A 20716-nucleotide genomic window follows, 5' to 3' on the forward strand; every position below is an offset into this window, starting at 1 on the left:
AATTTGTGTTGCTTAAAGCCACCAGAAGAAATAAAAAAGTAATACAGCAATGTATTTCAAAGGTGCTTAGATTCAGGTAAGAAGTTCCATTTTTGCCGATGATAATATATTCTTTAAAAAGAGTTTACAAGAAACCGCACCGTTGAAGGCAGTAAGGAAGGGAGATTTAATATGTTGGCACAGATGGAAGGGAATCAGCTCCTTACTTCCCATCTGACTATCACTCTTTCTACAATTTCTAATTCTACTGGTCAGAACCCAGAAGAGACACATGGTACCCTGAATTTCTGAACTGTAGTTCTAATTTTCAAAATTTTTATCCATTTGTTTGCCCCAAAATATTCACCACATACTAGGTGATCCTGGTTTATTAGTAAAAATAAGAATTTAGTAGCATGAAAAAGATTATTGCTTTTGAACCTCAAAGCAAAATACAGTATATTATTCACTAGGGTTGCTATTAGCATTTTGGGCAAGTCGGTTCTTTACTGTGCAAGACTGTTCCACAAACTACCAGACATTAAGCATCCTTGGCCTCTGAACACTAAATGCCAGTTGACCTCCCTCCACAGCCACCTCATGTCCCTATGACAACAAAGGACACCCCACAGACATTCCTAACTGCCCTCCCCCCAGTCAAGAACTACTCATATAGTGTTCGTTAATAATGAATCTAATCTACTTATGGCAACTTGCCTGGCCTATTTCAATAAAACTCATTAATGGTCTTACTATTCCAGCAGAATCAGGCATACTTAAGACAGTACAGTTTATAAAGAAATATAATGAGGTGACTGTAAGAAGAACAACCAATTGGAGCACCTGGGTGGCTCAGTCAGTTAAGCGTCCCCTCAGGTCATGATCTCTTGGTCATGGGATCAAGTCCTGTGCCCCACCCCACACTGAGGGTGGAGTCTGCTTAGGATTCTCTCCCTCTGCCCCTCCCCCACTTATGCATGTGTGCGCTCTCTGTCCCTCTCTCAAAAAATAAAATACAAAATTTTTAAAAAGAACAGACAATGGAAATAGACTGGGAGTGTTTACTGAGTTGGGAAAATAAAATTAGCTGTTGCCCAACATCCCCGACAAATCAGATGATATAAATCTGCCATTCAAATGCCCCTTCCAAAGACAACACTAACACCAAAAACTAATCAGAGCCCTAAGGTATCTTAAGAGCCTCAGACAGCTCCCATTATTTTCTGGAACTGTGACCACGATTGGATCTATGCTACACCAACACCTGCAAAGGACCTCACACTTTCTTTGTCACCATGTCGATGATCACAAAGCTATACAGAGTGAAGTATTTCTTGCTACCTCAAACTGTAAATACGTATTTATTTTTATAAATAAAATCAGTGCTTTGTGTCTATAATCATCTGGTCACTATCTTGCTGAGAAATAAACTGATCTGTGAAACCAGCTGAGCAGTCTCACAGCGTGCCATGATTCTACAGTGCAAGATCAACTTGAAAAGCTAAGAATATAGAAAGTGCACGTTCTACCAATCACTCAGGATATGTTCATAGTAAAAAACTAAAATAGTTCCTAACCCAACAGAAATGAAACATGAAATGGTAACACATAGAGTTTCCTCTGTTGGCTTATTTAGAGCTGACAGTGCTCAGCCAAATAGCTTTTCAACTTAGATTGCTCCCTCCAAAAGATTTCCTCCAAACATCTTTCCGTAGAAGGTGCCAAGTACAACTTGCTGAAAAGAAAGGTATAAAAAAAAGTATTTACCATGAGCATGAGAGAGGAAAAGCAGAGTGGGTGGAAAGCATGCCAACGAGAGGGACTTACTGGACAAAAGTAGGTGTTCTCCACAATGTGATTGGCCACCATGCTGTTCTCAGCAGACAGAGACATGATGAAAAGCAAAGCATCCCGGGCCTGCTGACCCACTGTCCCCTCTCGGTGAATGAAGGGAATCAGAAGGGAGAAGATGAGGAAGTTGGCTGCCCCTTGGTCCTCACTAGTGTGGAAGAAGAGTTCCAGAATAGATGGATCTTTGGCAAGGATCGAACAAAGCTGATTGAGGAGGACAACCAGCTTCCCCTCCACGGCAGGGGTGCTTGTTCCCGAACAAGAGCTCAGCAACATCATCAGGGGCTTCAGGATGGGCTTGTGGTGCAACAGAGGCTGGTGCGACTGAGTGACCAACATCTCGTACATCTTTAGCTGCTCGATTTTAGTCTCATCAGTAAATTCCCTCCGCAAGCTCCAAAGGAAGAGTTTCTCCATGATGTTCTCGGAGACCACAAATTCCAGAATCGGCCCCATCGCAGCATCCTTGGCTTGCTCTTCAATTAGCAAGAAGAGCATGTGTTCTACATAATTCTGCACAGCACTGGCCTCATCTGGAGGGATGGATCCATATTTTGCCTGGGTGTTCTTCAAGGGGTCGTGCTTCTCTAAGATCTTCACAACCTGTAACCAATGCAAACATTTGTCATCCATCTCATGTTTACCATAATTACAATACACACCACCCCTGACTGGGCCTTATCTTTCATGGAAAATGAAGGAGCCATGGCCCAAAACAAGATAAATATGAACACTGTGTTTGTCTCTCTCTCTCTCACAAGAATAAAATGAAGTGGTTAAACTATAGAAAGCAGACATTTGAAGATGTTCATTTAAAATCGTTACAAATTTGGGCAACCTAAACGTCAGAGAAAGTAGTATAGTTTAAAAAATTAAGCTACTTGTGTTCATGAGCCTATTGTGAATACTACTGAGCAAAATGAAAAATTGTAAGTGATATATTAGATGAAAAATGAAGTCTTTATATATAGTCAGATACATCATTATCAACTATGTCAAAAACATACATGAAAAAAGATCGAAAAATATATATGGAAAAATAATAATAACTTTTGTGTTCAAAGTGATAATAAATTTTCACTTTTTTTCTGCACTGTCAAAAATATCACTTTTTAATTTTAAAATACATTAAATAAGTAAGACTACCCATGTTCTACAAATAGATTTGGAGGTTCCAACAGGAAAACATGGCTCCTTCGCACGCCCTCGACTGAACATCCCTCCCTCCTCTACTTGGATGGACACATTCTCCCACCAAGCATGCAAGGTTAGTAAGGATGAAAGGAAACTGATGAACAAGGGATACATACCTAGCACAATCACCCCTAGCATATGGTATATGATGAAACTAAAAAAATGAAGGTTTGAACTTTGCATTTTTTTTAAATTTTTTTTTTAACGTTTATTTATTTTTGAGACAGAGAGAGACAGAGCATGAACGGGGGAGGGGCAGAGAGAGAGGGAGACACAGAATCGGAAGCAGGCTCCAGGCTCTGAGCCATCAGCCCAGAGCCCGACACGGGGCTCGAACTCACGAACCGTGAGATCGTGACCTGAGCTGAAGTCGGACGCTTAACCGACTGAGCCACCCAGGCGCCCCTTAACTTTGCATTTTTTAAAACCAGAAAAAGTTCTGGGATGACCATTTACTAAGTAAATCCCTAATGCAGCAAGTTTCTGTTTGAAGTGATAAAAAAAAGTTTTGGAAATAGTGGAGACAGTTGCACAACATTGTCAAGGTAGCCAAGGCCATTGAACTACACATTTTAAAAAGGTTAAGATGAGGGGCAGCTGTGTGGCTCAGTCAGTTAAGCATCCAACTTCAGCTCAGGTCATGATCTTGTGGTTCACGACTCTGAGCCCCACGTTGGGCTCTGTGCTGACAGCTCATGATTCTGTGTCTCCCTCTGTCTCTGACCCTCTCCCACTTGTGCTCTCTCTTTCTCTCTCTCAAAAATAAATTTATAAATAAATAAATAAGAAAGTTAAAAAGGCTAAGATGGCAATCTTTGTTATATATGTTTTACCACCACAAAGAAAAAAATCTATTGACGGTAAAATATAAATAAATCCCCAATTAGGTCATGCGATGTCCTGGTGTTTTTCTCCCTTACGACTGCTGCCTACTGAATGCTTCCTACCTCTCTCTGCCCATCAGTACTTACCTCTACTTTAGGACCTAGAAATTAAAAGAATTTCCTATCTCAACTCCCATGTAACTTTATGACTTGGAATTTCTACAATATCCATTCAATTGACTTCCCTTAAAATGTATACATATTCTAATAATAATTTTTAGACAACCCAACACCCTAGCGATGAATTTATACTTGTTCCTTTTTGCCTTTCTGAACTGCATGCTATGGGGATTATGTTTGTCTTTTGCAGTACCCTCCTGGCCCAGTTCTATAACGTGCTGTTACACGCTCTATATTTAGGTTATAGAATTTTTGCAAGTCACTGGGGAAGCTGGCAAAAGTACAATGCTATGTCAGCATGCATGAGAAATGAGAAAAATGTATTTCCCCAGGAAAGGTCTAAGTTTTTCTCCTGTCAGAAACAAGGCAAATGAGCCTTTATAGACCAAGCAAGTGTATCCTCATAGAATGAACAGAATTCTACAGAATCTGGAATCTCTATCAACTTTCATTATAAAATTAATAATGTTGTCACAAAGAAAAAAAATCACTGCAACACCCCTGAGTTGACATTTTCAATGAGAAAGGCCTTGGGTTCGCAGCTACCCAGGTGGCACCTGGCTTAATGACTCAGCCCCAGCACATCCACTGGACGGACATCTCTCCTTCGCTCCCTGCCAGACTCCAGAGATCCCCCAGCCTCCCCCAACCTCTAAGAAGTCCTCCAGAATTCCTCAGAGGACTGACTACCTCACTGGCAGAAATGTTGGGATCTGGCTGTCCTTTCCCTCTGCTCTGGCCTTGACAACATCTCCCAGCATAGGACCACAGTACCTCACTTGTCCAAAAGGGGCCTCCACCTCAACACGTATGTTCTCGAGCCCCCAAAGCTCGAACTTCAAGGTTCCACATTCTGAAGAGTAAATCAGCAACACGCTTTCTCCCAGTTCCATAATTTCAAAGTCCACATATTGAGTTTACTTATGAGAACTATCTATACAGGTAGGCCTCAGGGTAGAAATGTAATTACACTTCTCATGTGTGCTCAGACTGTCTAAACTGTCTAAAATTGATCCTATGCTTTATACACTGTTAGTGGTGGGGCAAATTAGCTCCATCTTTCTGGAAAACAATTTGGCAATCTGTATCAGAAGCTATAAAATTATCCCTGCCCTTTGACTTGTTAATCTCACTTTGGGGAGAATCTAAGGAAACAATCCAAAAATAATATGTTAAGAAATGTTCACGCCAATGATATTTTCAATAATGAAAAATAAAAATATTATTGACCCAGTCAACAATAAGAGAATTATAATCGAAATGTTACATCACCATACAATAAAATTATTAAAAATAAACACTAAGTGAAACATATCATTGCATGCAAATGTATATATGAAATAATTTAAGTTAAAAACTAAATATATTGACAAAAGACACAGGATCATAAGTGAGTCTGAAAAGATATAAATGGGATTTTAAGGTTAATTACTTCTTCTCCCCTATAAATTGATCTAATTTCATAATATAAATAAAAATAAAAGTAGACAAAGTAATTTTGCACTAATCTCTTTTTTAAAAAACCAAAACACTGGAGCACCTGGGTGGCTCAGTCAGTTAAGCATCTGACTTTGGCTAAGGTCATGGTCTCAGTTTGTGGGTTTGAACCCCACATCAGGCTCTCTGTTGTCAGCACAGAGCCTGCTTCAGATCCTCTGTTCCCCTCTCTCTCTGCCTCAACCCTGCTCATTCTTTCTCAAAAATTAAACTTTAAAAAAATAAAAACCAAAACACTGAGTTAAAAGCAATTAATAATTGAAAATCTCCTAATTCTCAGAAATTCCTAAGCAATATAAATTTATACACGTGTATATGTATTTATACTATATGCATGCATGTAAGTAAGTATATGTTACACATCTAAATATATATAAGTAATATATAGCAGAACTATTTACATAGTCATGAAGCACATTTTTCTCATAAATTAACCGTCACATATTATTTATTCCACTGTATTCCTTTGCAAACAGACTTACTTTTTTTGCTGTGAAAAAGCTTAGAAAAGAGAACTGAGTTTTTTATACAGAAGACAAACTACTTAGCCACTTTTATACTGAAGCATCTTTACCCTCTTTATAGTATAAGCTCCTCTACACTGGTTAATGGGCAGAGAAACTCGAGAACAGAGCTATGATAACCCATGGAGACTGAAGGTTTGTTGATCATCTGTAATGGAGCAGACATGTTAAGAGCCCTTACTCATTCCCAGCCCTGGCCGGGTGGTTTTACTGCCTGGAAAAGGGTGTGTTACACCAAGGCCTGTGAGTCATGGAATATACAGTGCTCAGCAAAGCGTTAATTATGCCTGTGTTGACACATGTCCTTAACCTCTCTTCTTAGGTGTCAGGACCCTACCCAGGCCACCTCCCTTTCCCTTCCTGGCAGACACACCCATGAACTGCTTTTAAGAGTGGTCTCTAAGGGCCCATACCCAGGGCCTGGTTCCTAACCTGACAGGGAATGTCTTAAGAAGCTTCTTGGCTACAGCACAACATGCGTTGAAATGCCAAAGAACTGATGCCTCAAGTTCACTGCCCAGATGGTGTCACAGTTCTCTCAGCTTCTGTAGATGCTTTCTCACGTGACCTGGACTTTTCCTTATTTTTTCCTTTAGTGCTGTCTTCTCACATCACTTCCACCAAACCAGTACTCCTGTGTCCTGACTTCTGCCTGCTGCCTACTTTCATCCATTTATCTACTCTGAGCTTCCAGGCCTATAGATCCACGGTCTTTGCTGCTCCTGGTGGCTTCCCCAGGCCTAGCACATTCCCCTGAGTATCCTCTATCTTATGCTCACAACTCTGCTAAGTTGGCTTCTCCGCTGTATACTCAGTCTCAGGGATTCAGGTCCCGGAAAAAAACACCATTAGGGGAGCTGGAGGGACCTAGAGATGGGAAGAGAATGAACGCAAGCAAAATATGCAGTGCAAATATTTCCTTTACTAAACAAGTTCACTTCTTTCGGCTAAAAATGCCATTTAATAAAGCAATCAACCCCTGCTACAGCCCCAGCTCATTAAGTAAGGCAGCTAAGATCGGAAATAGCACTGTAAATGTTTTGCTGATCATGGCTAGGCATCTGTTGGTCTACAAACTTTAAAAAATATAAGCTGATACATATATGTGTGAATCATAGCCTGGATCACAAATAGAGCCACATGTAAATTATCACAAATGTACAAAAAATCAATAGTATGAACAATTGTATACAAATTATCATCTGACAAATACACTTAAATTTTAACCTAACTTCAAAGTCATTTGCTCTATAAATATAAAGGTTATTAGGGGTAAAGGAGATGAATAAATAGCATTTTTCTTTTATTAAGGATATCAGCTACTCCTAATGATGGTCCCCATCAGTCAGCAATAATAGGCCTGGATTAAAAATATTCACAAATTCTAAAATAGGCATCTCAAATGCTGTCAAAATGAAAGATCCACATAATCACTCCTCTAGCTAACAAATGATTATTCTTCATGGTAAACACAAGTGTATATCTGTCAGATTAGCTTTGACTACATCTTAATATTGTTTTATGTCTTATATACACGCATATGTTAAGAGATGATTACTTATGCTACTTTGGTTAGAGCCTAGTTATTTCAAGAAAGTCACATGAGTATAACCCATACTTCCAAATCCTTTGGAATGCTAATTAAAGTGACATCGTGGAAAAAACCAAGTTACTAAGCAACATTTTCCATCACACAGAAGAAGGCCAGGCTTTTGCGATCTTAAGCCAAATTCCACTTAATGTACCAAATAACTACAACAAAACTAAGTTTCTATCCAGTCCTTGATCATTACTTAAAAGCCATGTCTTTCAATCTGGGGTATTCCTGGCACACCTATTGCCATGGGAGACATCTACTGAGTCATTTCTTTTTGTATTAAGATTAACAGCCTAGTAATATATCTGTGCTTGTACAATTTGGTTCAGGTCAGCTCCAGTCCCAGTCTCCAGAGGCATATCTAAATCTGCGATTGAACAGGGTAAAAGCAGGAGCTATATCTACACATCATACCTCCTTGGGACCAAAGGTGGTCTAGCACTACCATAATAAAGAAACATGGTAGAAATATCAATAAGTAAAATAACATAATAAAACCTTCATTTAGGTATGTTTGTTAAATTTAGGTTTTAGGGAAAGGATTTAAGAATAATGATCTATGTAATAATATTCCATGGTAAAAAAAAGACATCACTGATCATACAGTGGGTGCACTGTTGATATTTCCACATGTTCGACCACTTTAAAGTCCACTAGAAGCATAAGTTAATGCCTCAGCCCTCTAAAGAAACAAAGCTTCTGTTCTGCTTCACTTTCTACTGTCAAGTTCAGAGCTATTTCAGAAGCTAAGAGATATAAATTTTTAAAATATTAACAAACATCATTTGACTAAGATATTAAGATGAGATTCTCTAATACTTCCCAACTTTTCATCTCTCAAAGACTAATTTTTGTCATTTCGTCCATGACAAGGCAAAGACCAAAAGAATGAAGATGAACGGAACAAGAGAATCAGTATCACAGGGAACAGACACATCTCAAATCCATTTATAAGTCCTCTATACTTCTTTACTAGGATCAGGCCCCTTGGAGCTCTATAAAGATACTATACTTAAACCATATCATCTACTTTGCATTATTGTGGGAAGACATTTGACTTAATTAACTAATCTAATTTTTCCCATCCCCACCCTCACCAAGAAGAGAAAGGCTACTAGACTCACTCACTTTTCTTCATCCATTGCCATTATTCTATCTGAGCTCTGAAATTTTCTTGGCTCAAAAATTGTATAACCGCTTATTTTTGGAGGCTGAGGGGTGGTAAGGAGAAGCTTTGGGCTATTGACTAACCAGAAGCACACAGAAATGTGCATTTCCAATTGATTTTATTTTTAACCCATCACTTCTGTTCTCCTAGCTCTAAGTGCAGACACCATTGGGTATGTAACCAATACTGATTCAAGGCTCAAAAGAAGAGGACAGAGAATGAATAGAGCAAGGTCCATGAAGCTTCATGGTACAGCTGTGCCATTACGAAAAACTGGTGTATGGGTGGGTTAATTCACATGGCAAAATAGTTGAACAGTTTATTATCTGGTGGACCAATGCTTCTTACATCCTGTTCTCTCTTCCATTCAGAAGAAGCACAGAAGTAAAGGCAAGAGATAAAAACAATAGTCTACTCGACTATAAATCGTTCTTCCAGACTACTATAAAAACTAAACACACACACACAGTCCTCCAAATCACAGATCATTAAATAGAAGTCCAAAGACCTTCCTACAAAATTATGGAATGTTTTAACACTAACGTATGTTCAAAGCTGTTTTCTAAGTCACCTAGCTCTTCTAAAGTTGTACTTCATACAATGTTCCTATCTCGCAGTTCAACAATTTATTGAATATCTACAACAATGGGGCTAGGCTATTCTTGGCACTTGGAGATGTAGGTCAACTATAAATGGTCTCTGATCATGAAGAGCTTGAAATGAGGGTGGAAGGAAGCTACTGCACACATAATCTTAATAGAATGTGGCTGGTATAACAGAGAAAGAACACTCAGGATGCTGCTGCAGCACTGAGTGGAAGCATAAAAGAGAGCAGAGAAGGTTTCCTAGAAAAACTGATGTCCCAAAAGAGTCTTTAAGAAGGAGAGGCATTTAACCAGGGGGAGGGATATTGCAGGCAGGAAGAGGAGGAAATGCCTAAAGCAGAGAAGCGTGAAATAGCATGAAGGCCACTGCCTAGGAGTGGGGTTGGCTAGGAACTCCAAGTAATTTCCCATTTCTAGAGAATAAATCAGAGACAGGGAGTGAAATGAGGCCAGACCATAAAGGCCCTGTGTGACGTGCTGGCCTGTAGGTGCCCGGATGCCACTGAAATGTCCAACTAGAAAACTGACACGGGCAAATCTGGGTTTTAGAGTCACTGCTCTGGCAACATGACAGTGCAAGACGGCGTCTCAGAAAGTGAGAGAAAGTACAAGCCAGAGGCTGCTTCCTATGGCCTGGATTCACTGTCAGCAATGTCACCTGCTGAATGTCCCCTAAAGAACTATTCTGGGGATGTCATGACATCACTGGGCCCAGGGAACAGTTTGGAAACTTAAGTGCACAACTGGGCCACTCAAGATCTCTCCACTGGCAACCTTCCTGAGTCACAGACTGCCGTGGATGATGCCTGGTTGTGTGACAAGCTGTCCCTGACAGACTGCAACGTGTAGGTGGGCAAGCGGATAGCCTCCTCCATCAGAGTTTGCTTTGTAACTCAAGGCCTGGAACAGAAACTGCCAAATACATGTTAATTAGGCTGAATTTGTACTCAAGTATCCTAACAAACAGAAGAACTCTGGGTACCACAGACGTCTATTGACTTCATTTTCCCTAATTTAACAGATAAAAAGTATTATGCTTGCCAGCTGCTGGGGCACTTCAGTAAATACAATGTTGTCACCCAGTTCTGACTATGCCACATTTCTTACCAGCCTTACAGGTTCCTCGGGTGGCCTCGGGGGAACCCAGGGGCTGCTGTCACACTAGTCACAGGAGATTATGTCAGGCTTTAGCTCACTTCCCAATCCTCTGCAACCCTTCCACATGTACCTCCACACTGCACAACTCACAACAAAGTACTAATGTACAAAACTCTGAAATGAGTCTCATTTATTCCTATCAACTGAATCTCTCATTCCTTACCTGAGTTAGCCTTGCACCTCCACTTTGCCCTAACTTCCTCACTTTTTTTTATCACCAAGAAAAGCCAAAGCTGAACATTTCTTCCCAACATCTTCTCCAAAACATTGTTTTCCTTTGTCAAGAAAACTTTCCTTTCCTATAGTCAAGCTAGCAAAAATCTCACTTCCTCCATTTCCCAAGCCACTTTCACCCATAATAGTCCCTTCCTTTGATTTAATTCCTGTAGTAATATTATTCATTTTCTAATCATGTATCTCACCTTGTCATCCAAATTAGCATATACATTCTTTATTTTTAAAAAATTTTTTAAACGTTTATTTATTTTTGAGAGAGACAGAGAGACAGAGTATGAGGGGTGAGGGGCAAAGAGAGACGGAGACACAGAATCTGAAGCAGGCTCCAGGCTTCGAGCTGTCAGCACAGAGCCCGATGTGGGGCTCGAACTCATGAACCACAACATCATGACCTGAGCTGAAGTCGGACTCAACTGACTGAGCCACCCAGGTATCCCAGCATATACATTCTTTAAAAGCTCAGACCAAGGCTTACACATTCCCATGTCCACCTGTGCCCCCTATACCAATGTATCCGCAGTTTGGGCTTGGTAAATCTCCATTTAACAATAATTGTGTTGACATTCACATGCATTTCTTCAACGTGAAGAAATGCAACAGAAAAGTCCTCAAGAGCCTTTCTTGGAAGTAAATAGACACTGTGGGCACTTTGCAGGTTTATTTAAAAGGAAAAGTCAAGGCTAAAGAGGTAAGAAAGTTAAAGAAATGGTTGAAACAACAATAAAACCAAGAGTGTCTCCACTTTATAAAAGCAAGTATTTCATAACTAAACACCATTCCCTCTGACAAAGTTATCCTTACTCTCAACTCAATATTCTGCTGCACTAGGATAAAGAAGATATGGCATATATAGATACAATGGAATATTACTCAGCCATCAGATCAAAAAAAAAAAAAAAAAAAAAAAAGAATGAAATCCCGCCATTTGCCACAAAGTGGATGGAGCTAGAGTATATTATGCTAAATGAAATAAGTCAGTCAGAGAAAGACAAATACCATATGACTTTACTCATATTAGAATTTAAGAAACAAAACAGATGAACATATGGGAGGAGGGGAAAAGAAAGAGAGGAAAACAAACCATAAGAGACTCTTAACTATAGAGAACAAACTGGGAGTTGATGGAGGGATGTGGGTGGGTCTTGGGCTACATGGGTGATGGGTACTAAGGAGGGCACTTGTGATGAGCCCTGGGTGTTGTTATGTAAGTGATGAATCACTGAATTCTACTTCTGACACCAGTATTGCAATATATGTTAACTAACTAGAATTTAAGTAAAAACTTGAAAAGAGGGGCTCCTAGGTGGCTCAGTTGGTTAAACATCCAGCTCTTGATTTCAGCTCAGGTCATGATCCCCCATCGTGCTCTGTACTGACAGCATGAAGCCTCCTTGGGATTCTCTCTCTCTCTCTCTCCCTCTCTCTCTGACCCTCACTCTCTCTCTAAATAAATAAACATTTAAAATTTTGAAAAGAAAAAATATATTTTCTGCACTAAACAAAGGGTACTATGTTTCAGATAACCCAAAATGTCTGATAATGCTGAAGTCATTCATATAAAATAGGGAAATGAGTAATATGATTCTGGGACCACTAATTTACTCCTTCACTAGTGTGAAAGAGTATTTACAAATTCATGAATTAAGACTCTCTAACAGCACTCCAACAGCTTTGGAGAAAGCTTGCCCAGGACGGAATTTGACAGGGCAAATGATCCATCCACATAAAATCAAGAGGTTGATATATCATGTCTGTATAAATGGATATTAAATGGACCACATCACAGATACTCCACCAAGAACAATTACAATCAAAAGTATTTTTACACAAATAAACAAAATGGGCTCAGAGCCAAGAATACATACTAGAATGATGGGAGTTCTTCAGCCAAGTGAAATGACTGAGGCTGAAAGTACTGTTAATATAAAACATCTAATTGGGGTGCCTGGGTGGCTAAGTCAGTTAAGTGTCTGACTTCGGCTCAGGTCATGATTTCATGGGTTTGTGAGTTCAAGCCCCATGTCAGGCTCTGGGCTGGGCATGGAGACTGCTTAAGATTCTTTCTCCCTCTCCCTCTGCCCCGCCTCTGCCCTCTCTCAAAAAAATAAAATTAAGTTAAATTAAAGATAAAGATAAAAATAGGTTTTCTAAAATATTCTTCCCACACCCAATGGGCTAACAGCCACATCCCCTTGGTTCACAAACCCACTTTGGAGCTGGCACATTAAAATACTTATAAAAGTGCAAAGTCAAAGACAACTACTCTAATTATCTGGAAAACTCCTGAATTACTTTCCTCCCTTTGCTAAAGCAGACATGCCCTTAAAATCCAGAGCAAATCCATTATGATTCTAATTGTAAAAAGTCAGAGAATGGGAAATGCATAAAAAATCTTGGAAGCTTTCTATGAATGACAAGAAGCTACAAAGTGCAAATGACCCAGAAGTAGAATCAATTTTGTTTTTGATCTAAACTGTGTCCCCTATAATTGTTGTGATTTGCAGGCTCAGTGCTTTAACCCCTGTGCTGTGTCCGGCCACAGGAAGGAACTGGGTAGTCATTAAAAAACTGTCACATAAATAGCCACTTACCAGCTCACCTAGGGAGTGTAATGTTGGACAAGTAGTAAAGAAGGCCAATTTTATTTATTTTACTACTTACAAACTCCCTGAGGAAAGGTGGTGAGCTGATAAATTTTCTGAACACTCAACCCTTAATTATCTCTATGAGCAGATCAGAGTTACAGAGAAGTCAAAACGAATAATCAAGAAAACTTTTATAAACAGCTTTCTAATGAATTCAGGTACTGCCAGGCACCTTCTTTTGTTAAATTATACAGGGACCACCAGCCCAAAAAATGGTAGAAGCACAGAGGTCAAATACACGAGTCAAGGGACCAAGGTCTATGCACTTGCTTGCAAACTCGCTATTTGTATAACCTCAAGCAAGTCATTTAACATCACTAATTTTCCATTCCCTCATCTGTAAAATGAGGAAGCTAATATTAACTGCCTTGTGGGTTTGCGGAGAAGATTAAATGACATAAAGCTTAAAGCTTTTGAAGTACTCAGCACAGCACTTGGTAGGTATTTCATAAATGTGTATTTTAGTGCTATTGGAATGTGAGGACTAAATGGAAATCATCAGGGAGGAGGGAAAGAGAGTTTGTAAACAAGGTCAAGTCTACTGCAAAGTGATGCAAAAGTCACTTTAAGGCCAATTGCTGTTCTTCTAAAAATATCTGAGGAACATATATGTTCCCTAATTGCTTTTATGGCAACCATGGTTTTTAACCAGATCCCTATTCTAGGAAAGAAAAAAAAAAAAAAAAGTTGCTTTCCCTTCCACCTGAAAGGGTTTCCGTGCCCTATACTTCTGGAAGCCTTAGTTAGTGCCACAGAGGTAGGCAATCCTGGTTCAATGTGATGGAGACCTTGAGGGCCACCTAGGCCAGCAGAGGAAGTGGAACTCATACATTACCTGTGCCCAGTGGTTTTTAAATACAATCATGCATGTTTCTGGGTCAACTCCCTGCAGGCTCACAGTCTGCTGGAGTTTACTTTCTGTCGCAACCGATGACATCATAAACCTTCATACATCAATGCTTCTAAGTCATATTTAATTTTCCAGAAAATTTGGGAAGCAGTCACTAACTTTCAAGTATCACGTAAGAAATGTAACTTCTTCACATTTCATTGTTATCTTCTGAAACCTGTAATGACAATAACAAAAACACATCTCGTTATGTTCATATATTTAATAGGACACTGGCTATTAAATTTAAATCCAAGCATAGACATTCTCAAAGTTCAACGCAGAACAAAACATCCACGAAAGAGACATTACTACTCTATCTACGGGTTCCCCTATTTTCTCTTACCTTGCTACTAAAAATATAAAATAATGATGCTACTACCAAAGCTACGTTCACGAATTAAACAATTATTGGCTTTATTTTCTCCACTACCACCAACCACAGTCCCCTAGATTGTAATTCTAATCATTCAAATCTAGTGTCTATAATCAAGCAAGAGATTATGGTAACAATGTCTGTGGAGTTTAAAAACATCCAGAAACAGGAAAACCATTAGTTAACGGCGACAGAAATAAATAGCTTGATGCCACTTGTGGTAGTTATAAAACAGCACCCAGACTCCTGGGTCCATTATGATTGAATTTTTTTTTAATCAATGGCTGTCATAATGGAATTTAAAGCATTCTCAGTCATTTCATAGCTACAAACCAAGTTAAGGTTTCTAGCTTTTCTGAAAAATAATAGAATTCCAAGTAACCTTGACAAATCACAGATAGAAATGATCCATCAAAAACAAGATAGTGCTTACTCAGTGTGAGTACAAGATAGCACACTTACAAATGAAAAATGAATTATGTGGATAAAATATGAAGAAAGTATGACTACAACAGAGCCAGTAGGGAGAAAAAAGATATTGAGGTCACAGAGTGTATAGTAAATATGAGCCAGCTGCGTGTTGCTAACTCTCAGACAAAAGTGGTAAGACAGTGGTATTGTCTTATCATTGTGGTCAGCCCATCCAAAGGACTGGGTACAGTTCAGAATCCTTTTTTTTTTTTTTTTTAAGCATACAAACTGGAGAGAGTTCAAAGTGATTACAGGATAATTATTAGAGCACCGGGAAACAAAATCCATGATAAAATTTCCAGACTTGCAGTGCCAAAAAAACCCCAACTATTTTCAACTGAGTAATATGAAGGGTATCACACTGGTCAACTCTTCCACCCACTAACAATAAAGTGTGAGAAAGGGGGCTTAATGTGAGGATTCAGGTTAGACTTATGGCTCAAGTTCTTTGCAGGGAGTGAAATTAACTAGAACATAGTTAAGGAATATTCAAAACAATGACATCTGTTGGGGGTAGAAGGCTAACCATTCAACATTCATATCTGGGGGAAAAAATGTTAGAAAGTAAGAACAGAAAACTTGCTAGATGTGATAATTCTTGAGGAAAGAAAACATTTTTTAAGGAGAATGGAAGGAGATTAAAGTATGTAGAAAGAGGACAGCCTCTTTGAAGAAAGATCACACAAATTACATACCTGAGGGAAACAGCTCATGTGTATCGTCTAGGACTATATTTTATTACTCAAATTGGTGAATTTTCCAACATGTAATTCTTAATTCCTAATAATACAAATCTATTGTTTTCAATAAGACATTGCCCACTGCCAACAATAGCTCTTTGCCACTAAGAGGCATGTTTTGACAGGCCCATGTGGTGTCTTAAACACCAGGAATGGCCTCCCCACGCACACAGGGTATACATTTCCCGTTCCCACGGTCCCCACCACTCCCTAGAATCTGACAGCCAGCGTCATCACCTCACTCTTGGTTACTGGACTGGCCCTTATTAGGTAACATTTCAGTATGTGGCCCTGCTTTACGTGATAAGAGATAAAAACAAGTTCTGACTTAACTCCCTTGTCTTAAACATAATATTTCTGTGACAATGTCTCTTATTCAGATGCTATAATGAAAATAATAAGGAAAATCAGAGTGTTTCAGTTCATCCCAGAGGTTCAAAAAGTACAAGACTCCTTGAGACTCCTCCCAGCCCCAGGATCCCCAGATTCTTCTTCTGACATAAGAAGGGAACATTCAACATGCCAACTGCTTCTAAATCAAAATTAGAAACATGCTCTCTAAGGTCTGTTAGGTTTGTTCTCAGAGGGGCTGCACACGCACTCTTTTCAGACAGTGAGACTGCATTATAGACAAGATAAATATCTTAGCTAAAGTCATAAATCACGAATTAGTTTCTTTTGTTGTTTTAATTTTATTTTACTTTATTTGAGAGAGAGAGAGAGAGAGAGAGAGAGAGAGAGAGAGAGAGAGACAGTGGGTGTGCAAGCCAGGGGAGAGGGGCAGAGAAAGAATCCTAAGTAGGCTCCACTCTGGGACTGAGCCCAACTCAGTGCTCAATCCCACAACCCTGGGATCATGACCTGAGCCAAAATCAAGAGTCAAATGGTCAACTCACTGAGTCACCCAGGTGCCCCACAGGTTAGTTTTGATGGAAATCAAAGGTAAGTCTCTTGATTCCCAGTCCACTGTTCTTTCTAGAAATCTATATTCTCCTTTCTCCTGGCTTTAATCCCTGGCCCTATTCCCAAAGGAGGCTGTATCTTCTCTAAGAAAAGTGCATCTCGCTTGGACGATGCTTAACCAATCATATTTTTAAGGCTAAATGTGTCATAAATACAGAAGATTCTAAATGTGTCATAAATATAGAAACCACAATAATGGGTAAGCTTGGGAGAACTGCCAAGAAGATTCTATAAATGAAAATACTTCCAACACATCCGAGACAAGAAAGCTGGATATTTCCTCTGTCTGTCTGTCTGTCTGTCTCTCATTCCCATGTTAGAGTATTAAAGCACTAGAGTGTCCCCAGGGCAATAGAAAACTGAAAGAGAGGACTCCATATTTATGAGAGATGTACAAAGGCATATTTCCTCAAATGCCAAGGTTTTCTTTTTAATTTTTTTTTTTTTAACGTTTATTATTTTTGAGACAGAGAGAGAGCATGAACGGGGGAGGGTCACAGAGAGAGGGAGACACAGAATCCGAAACAGGCTCCAGGCTCTGAGCTGTCAGCACAGAGCCCGACGCGGGGCTCGAACCCACGGACCGTGAGATCATGACCTGAGCCGAAGTCGGACGCTCAACCGACTGAGCCACCCAGGCGCCCCAGGGTTTTCAATATATTCCTGCATCTGCCTGTTCTCAGGCTTCACTTTTTTCCCTTTTGCATTTTTTCCATTCCAGGCTTTTTATTTAACTCTCAGAGCACAGCTGAAAGTCCCAAGTGAAGAACAGAGAAGGACAAAACTAAGCAAAAAGCCAGGAGCAGGTAAAAGAAGCTGCAGCCACCGGAACATGTGCTCAAGTCATAAGTACGGCGTTGTTGGACCTTCCTCCCCGTTCTTGCCCTCTACTCTCTGTAGCCTGACCTATAGGTGCTGGGACTGTTTAGAGGAACACTCTGGCCACATATTCAGGCTGTTCTCCCTGTAAATACCCACACGCTCTTCAACTTGAATTTCATGCCTGAGAGACAGCTCTATAAACCATTCAGAGTGACTTTTTTCTTTCTTCAAATGAACCACCAACACTGAAAAATACCCAAAGGACTCTTTCCGACAGCGGTTGCATGTGGTTTTGTGGTGTGGTTGTTGAGTTTTTTGGCATGGGGTGGGGGGGAGGAGCTACCAAAATACATGTATAGCGTCTGATAAGCCAGCACAGATTCTATACTGCAGACAGAACTGACTTTATTATTTCCAAAATTACTGAACAGTCAAATTTATATATCTCATTAATATTATATGTAAAAACATTTTTCATCAGTAAGGAAAGAAAAATGCTATTAAATCACTGTTGGGGATAGAGATAACTGACATAAGAATTATATGTATTCTTATTTGCTCTTTTTTGAAAGTACATTATATCATTTATTTGGTTATGAAAAAAAGCACATGCATATGCTTCCATATCACAGAATTATAAAATATACCATCAGATCATAAAGGCTTAGATTCTAGTTACTAGATTATACCTCTTGCCACTGCAAAAATTCCTTCAGCCTCATTCCCAAATAGACAGACATCCTTATCTAATTTCAGGCTCCTCTGAAAAGTTTAATACTGAGGAAAGCTATAAATGTGTGAAAATCACTTTCCCCCTGAACAACAAATGACTCTATTTTCATATACCCCTCTTTCACTATAAGACTGAAATTACAAAGTAAACATTTTGTCATTTAATGATATGTGATCTCATACCATCCTTCTTTTATCTATTTAAATATAATATCTTCTAATAATGTATTATAAAAAATTCCTTAAGGAAAAGAAATGATGGTCACCTTAAGGGGAAACAAGGCCAAGGGAACATTTTTATTAAGGAAAAAATGATCATATTTGCAGGCCTAATGGGAAGGAACCAATGAACATAGAGAATTTAAATATATATGTATATTTATATACATATTTATATATATATATGTGTGTGTGTATGTGTATATATATATATATATATCCTTAATATATATATATATTAAGGATTTTGATATAGCAACAAGAGCAGAGGAAAGGCAAGGTCAAGAACACAAGTAGGAGAGGCCTAGACTTAAAGAGAAGCCACACTGAGTTTTTCCACAGTGAGTCGCCAAATTAGAAGCAATCTCTTGAACTTGATGAAAAGGCATGACAGGCTTCCTTCCCATTTCTCCTTCCCTCCTCATATTTCTCTGGTTGGCTTGTGGAAATGCTTAGAGAGATTAGGTGGATTTAAAGTGGTAACAAAGGATAGGGCTAAGAGTTTTTAGCTCAGTCTTCCACGTGTGGAGGTCAGAAAATGTCAAGTCACCACTTGGAGACTTGAGCTCTGAACTGGGAGATGGCTCCAGGACTCTAACCAGCTGTGAGACCTTGAGTAAAAAAACAGGGCTCTTGGTTTGGAACCTGATTTAGATGAGTTACTAGGATTACATGGTTATTTCTTAGGTCTCTCCCAGCTCAAAAGTCATTATTTTCTGTACTTTATTCCACTGTTTTACTAACGGGGGAGGGGTAAGAAGATAGCTTAGAAGCAGAATAATGGCCATAATATAAAAATCTTTGTAAGATTTCTAGTTATAAATGGATTCTATCTGTACTCTTTTTAACAATTAAAAGCGTATTTCAGGGAGCCTGAGTGGCTCAATCGGTTGAGTGTGCAACTCTTGATTTCAGCTCAGGTCATGATCTCAGGATCATGGGATGGAGCCCCACTTTGGGCTCTATGCTGATAGAGCCTGCTTAAGATTCTCTCCATCTTCCTCTCCCTCTACCCCTCTCCCCAACTCATGCTTGCACGTACACATTCTCTCTCTCAAAAAAAAAAAAAAAAGAAAAGAAAAAGAAAAAAAAAAGAAAAGGAGGTATATTAAACAAACAAACAAACAACAATTAAAGCCTAGTTCACTTAAAGAACCCAAAGCAGGGGTGCCTGGGTGGCTCAGTCGGTTAAGCGGCCGACTTCGGCTCAGGTCATGATCTCGCGGTCCGTGAGTTCAGGCCCCGCATTGGGCTCTGTGCTGACAGCTCAGAGCCTGGAGCCTGTTTCAGATTCTGTGTCTCCCTCTCTCTGACCCTTCCCTGTTTATGTTCTGTCTCTCCCTGTCTCAAAAATAAATAAAACGTTAAAAAAAAAAAAAAAAAAAACCCAAAGCACAGGAATCAGCCATCTCTAATATAATTCAGTTTGTTTGGGTTTTTTCCTAAGCAATTGCCAATAGAAAAACTCATTGTTTTAGAATGCACTTAAGAATGCCCTGAATTGGCTGCTACTAAATACATAAAAAGTCTATTACTATAAATGTGCTTATCATGTAAAATTCCATCTAGGGGTGAAGATTCTTCGAATACTGGGAACACCTGAAGAGAGAGAAAACCTGTGCCCTCAATTATGAGTAATAGCAGTTGGGGGGGGGTGGAATTCATTTTGGGTTAAACTACCTCAGACAACCTCTACTTAGAGCCTAATAAAATCCTATTAAACCTAAATCCTCCCTGTGCTGTAATCCTCTGGCCCAGTTTCCTTTTCTCTCTGGCTGTCATATCACATAGCAATGCTGGACTGTAGAAAATAAAGCAAGCATCCAATAGGCCCTGAGTCTCCTGGACCTTGTCCTTAGCCTCCCTCAACCTGCCATAGTTTTTTGACTCTGGCTCATTCACTGATTACTGTCCATTATTCAGTAAAGCAGAATCTTGTTTTGTCCTACCAAGTTGTAAACCGCCCATTAACAGAGTGTGCACAAGGAAAATTCTCTCAGTACGTAGATTCCAAATAGTTTCAGGCTTTGATAAATGCATACTTC

General features: G+C 39.4%; 1 protein-coding gene across 2 annotated transcripts in view; it reads right to left on the reverse strand.

Annotated features, from left to right (window-relative positions):
- FHIP1A (FHF complex subunit HOOK interacting protein 1A) overlaps positions 1-20716 on the reverse strand; it is a 248154-nt gene that overhangs the window by 77184 nt on the left and 150254 nt on the right. For both annotated transcript variants that reach the window (XM_058721167.1, XM_058721168.1), the window contains 2 exons: positions 14295-14526; positions 1807-2433 (listed from right to left, as the gene is read on the reverse strand). In XM_058721167.1, coding sequence (XP_058577150.1) covers positions 1807-2433; positions 14295-14399 — 732 coding nt within the window. In that variant the 5' untranslated portion in view covers positions 14400-14526. The remainder of the gene's footprint in view (positions 1-1806; positions 2434-14294; positions 14527-20716) is intronic.

The sequence above is a fragment of the Neofelis nebulosa genome, chromosome 3 (assembly GCF_028018385.1).
Source record: "Neofelis nebulosa isolate mNeoNeb1 chromosome 3, mNeoNeb1.pri, whole genome shotgun sequence".
Taxonomy (NCBI): domain Eukaryota; kingdom Metazoa; phylum Chordata; class Mammalia; order Carnivora; family Felidae; genus Neofelis; species Neofelis nebulosa.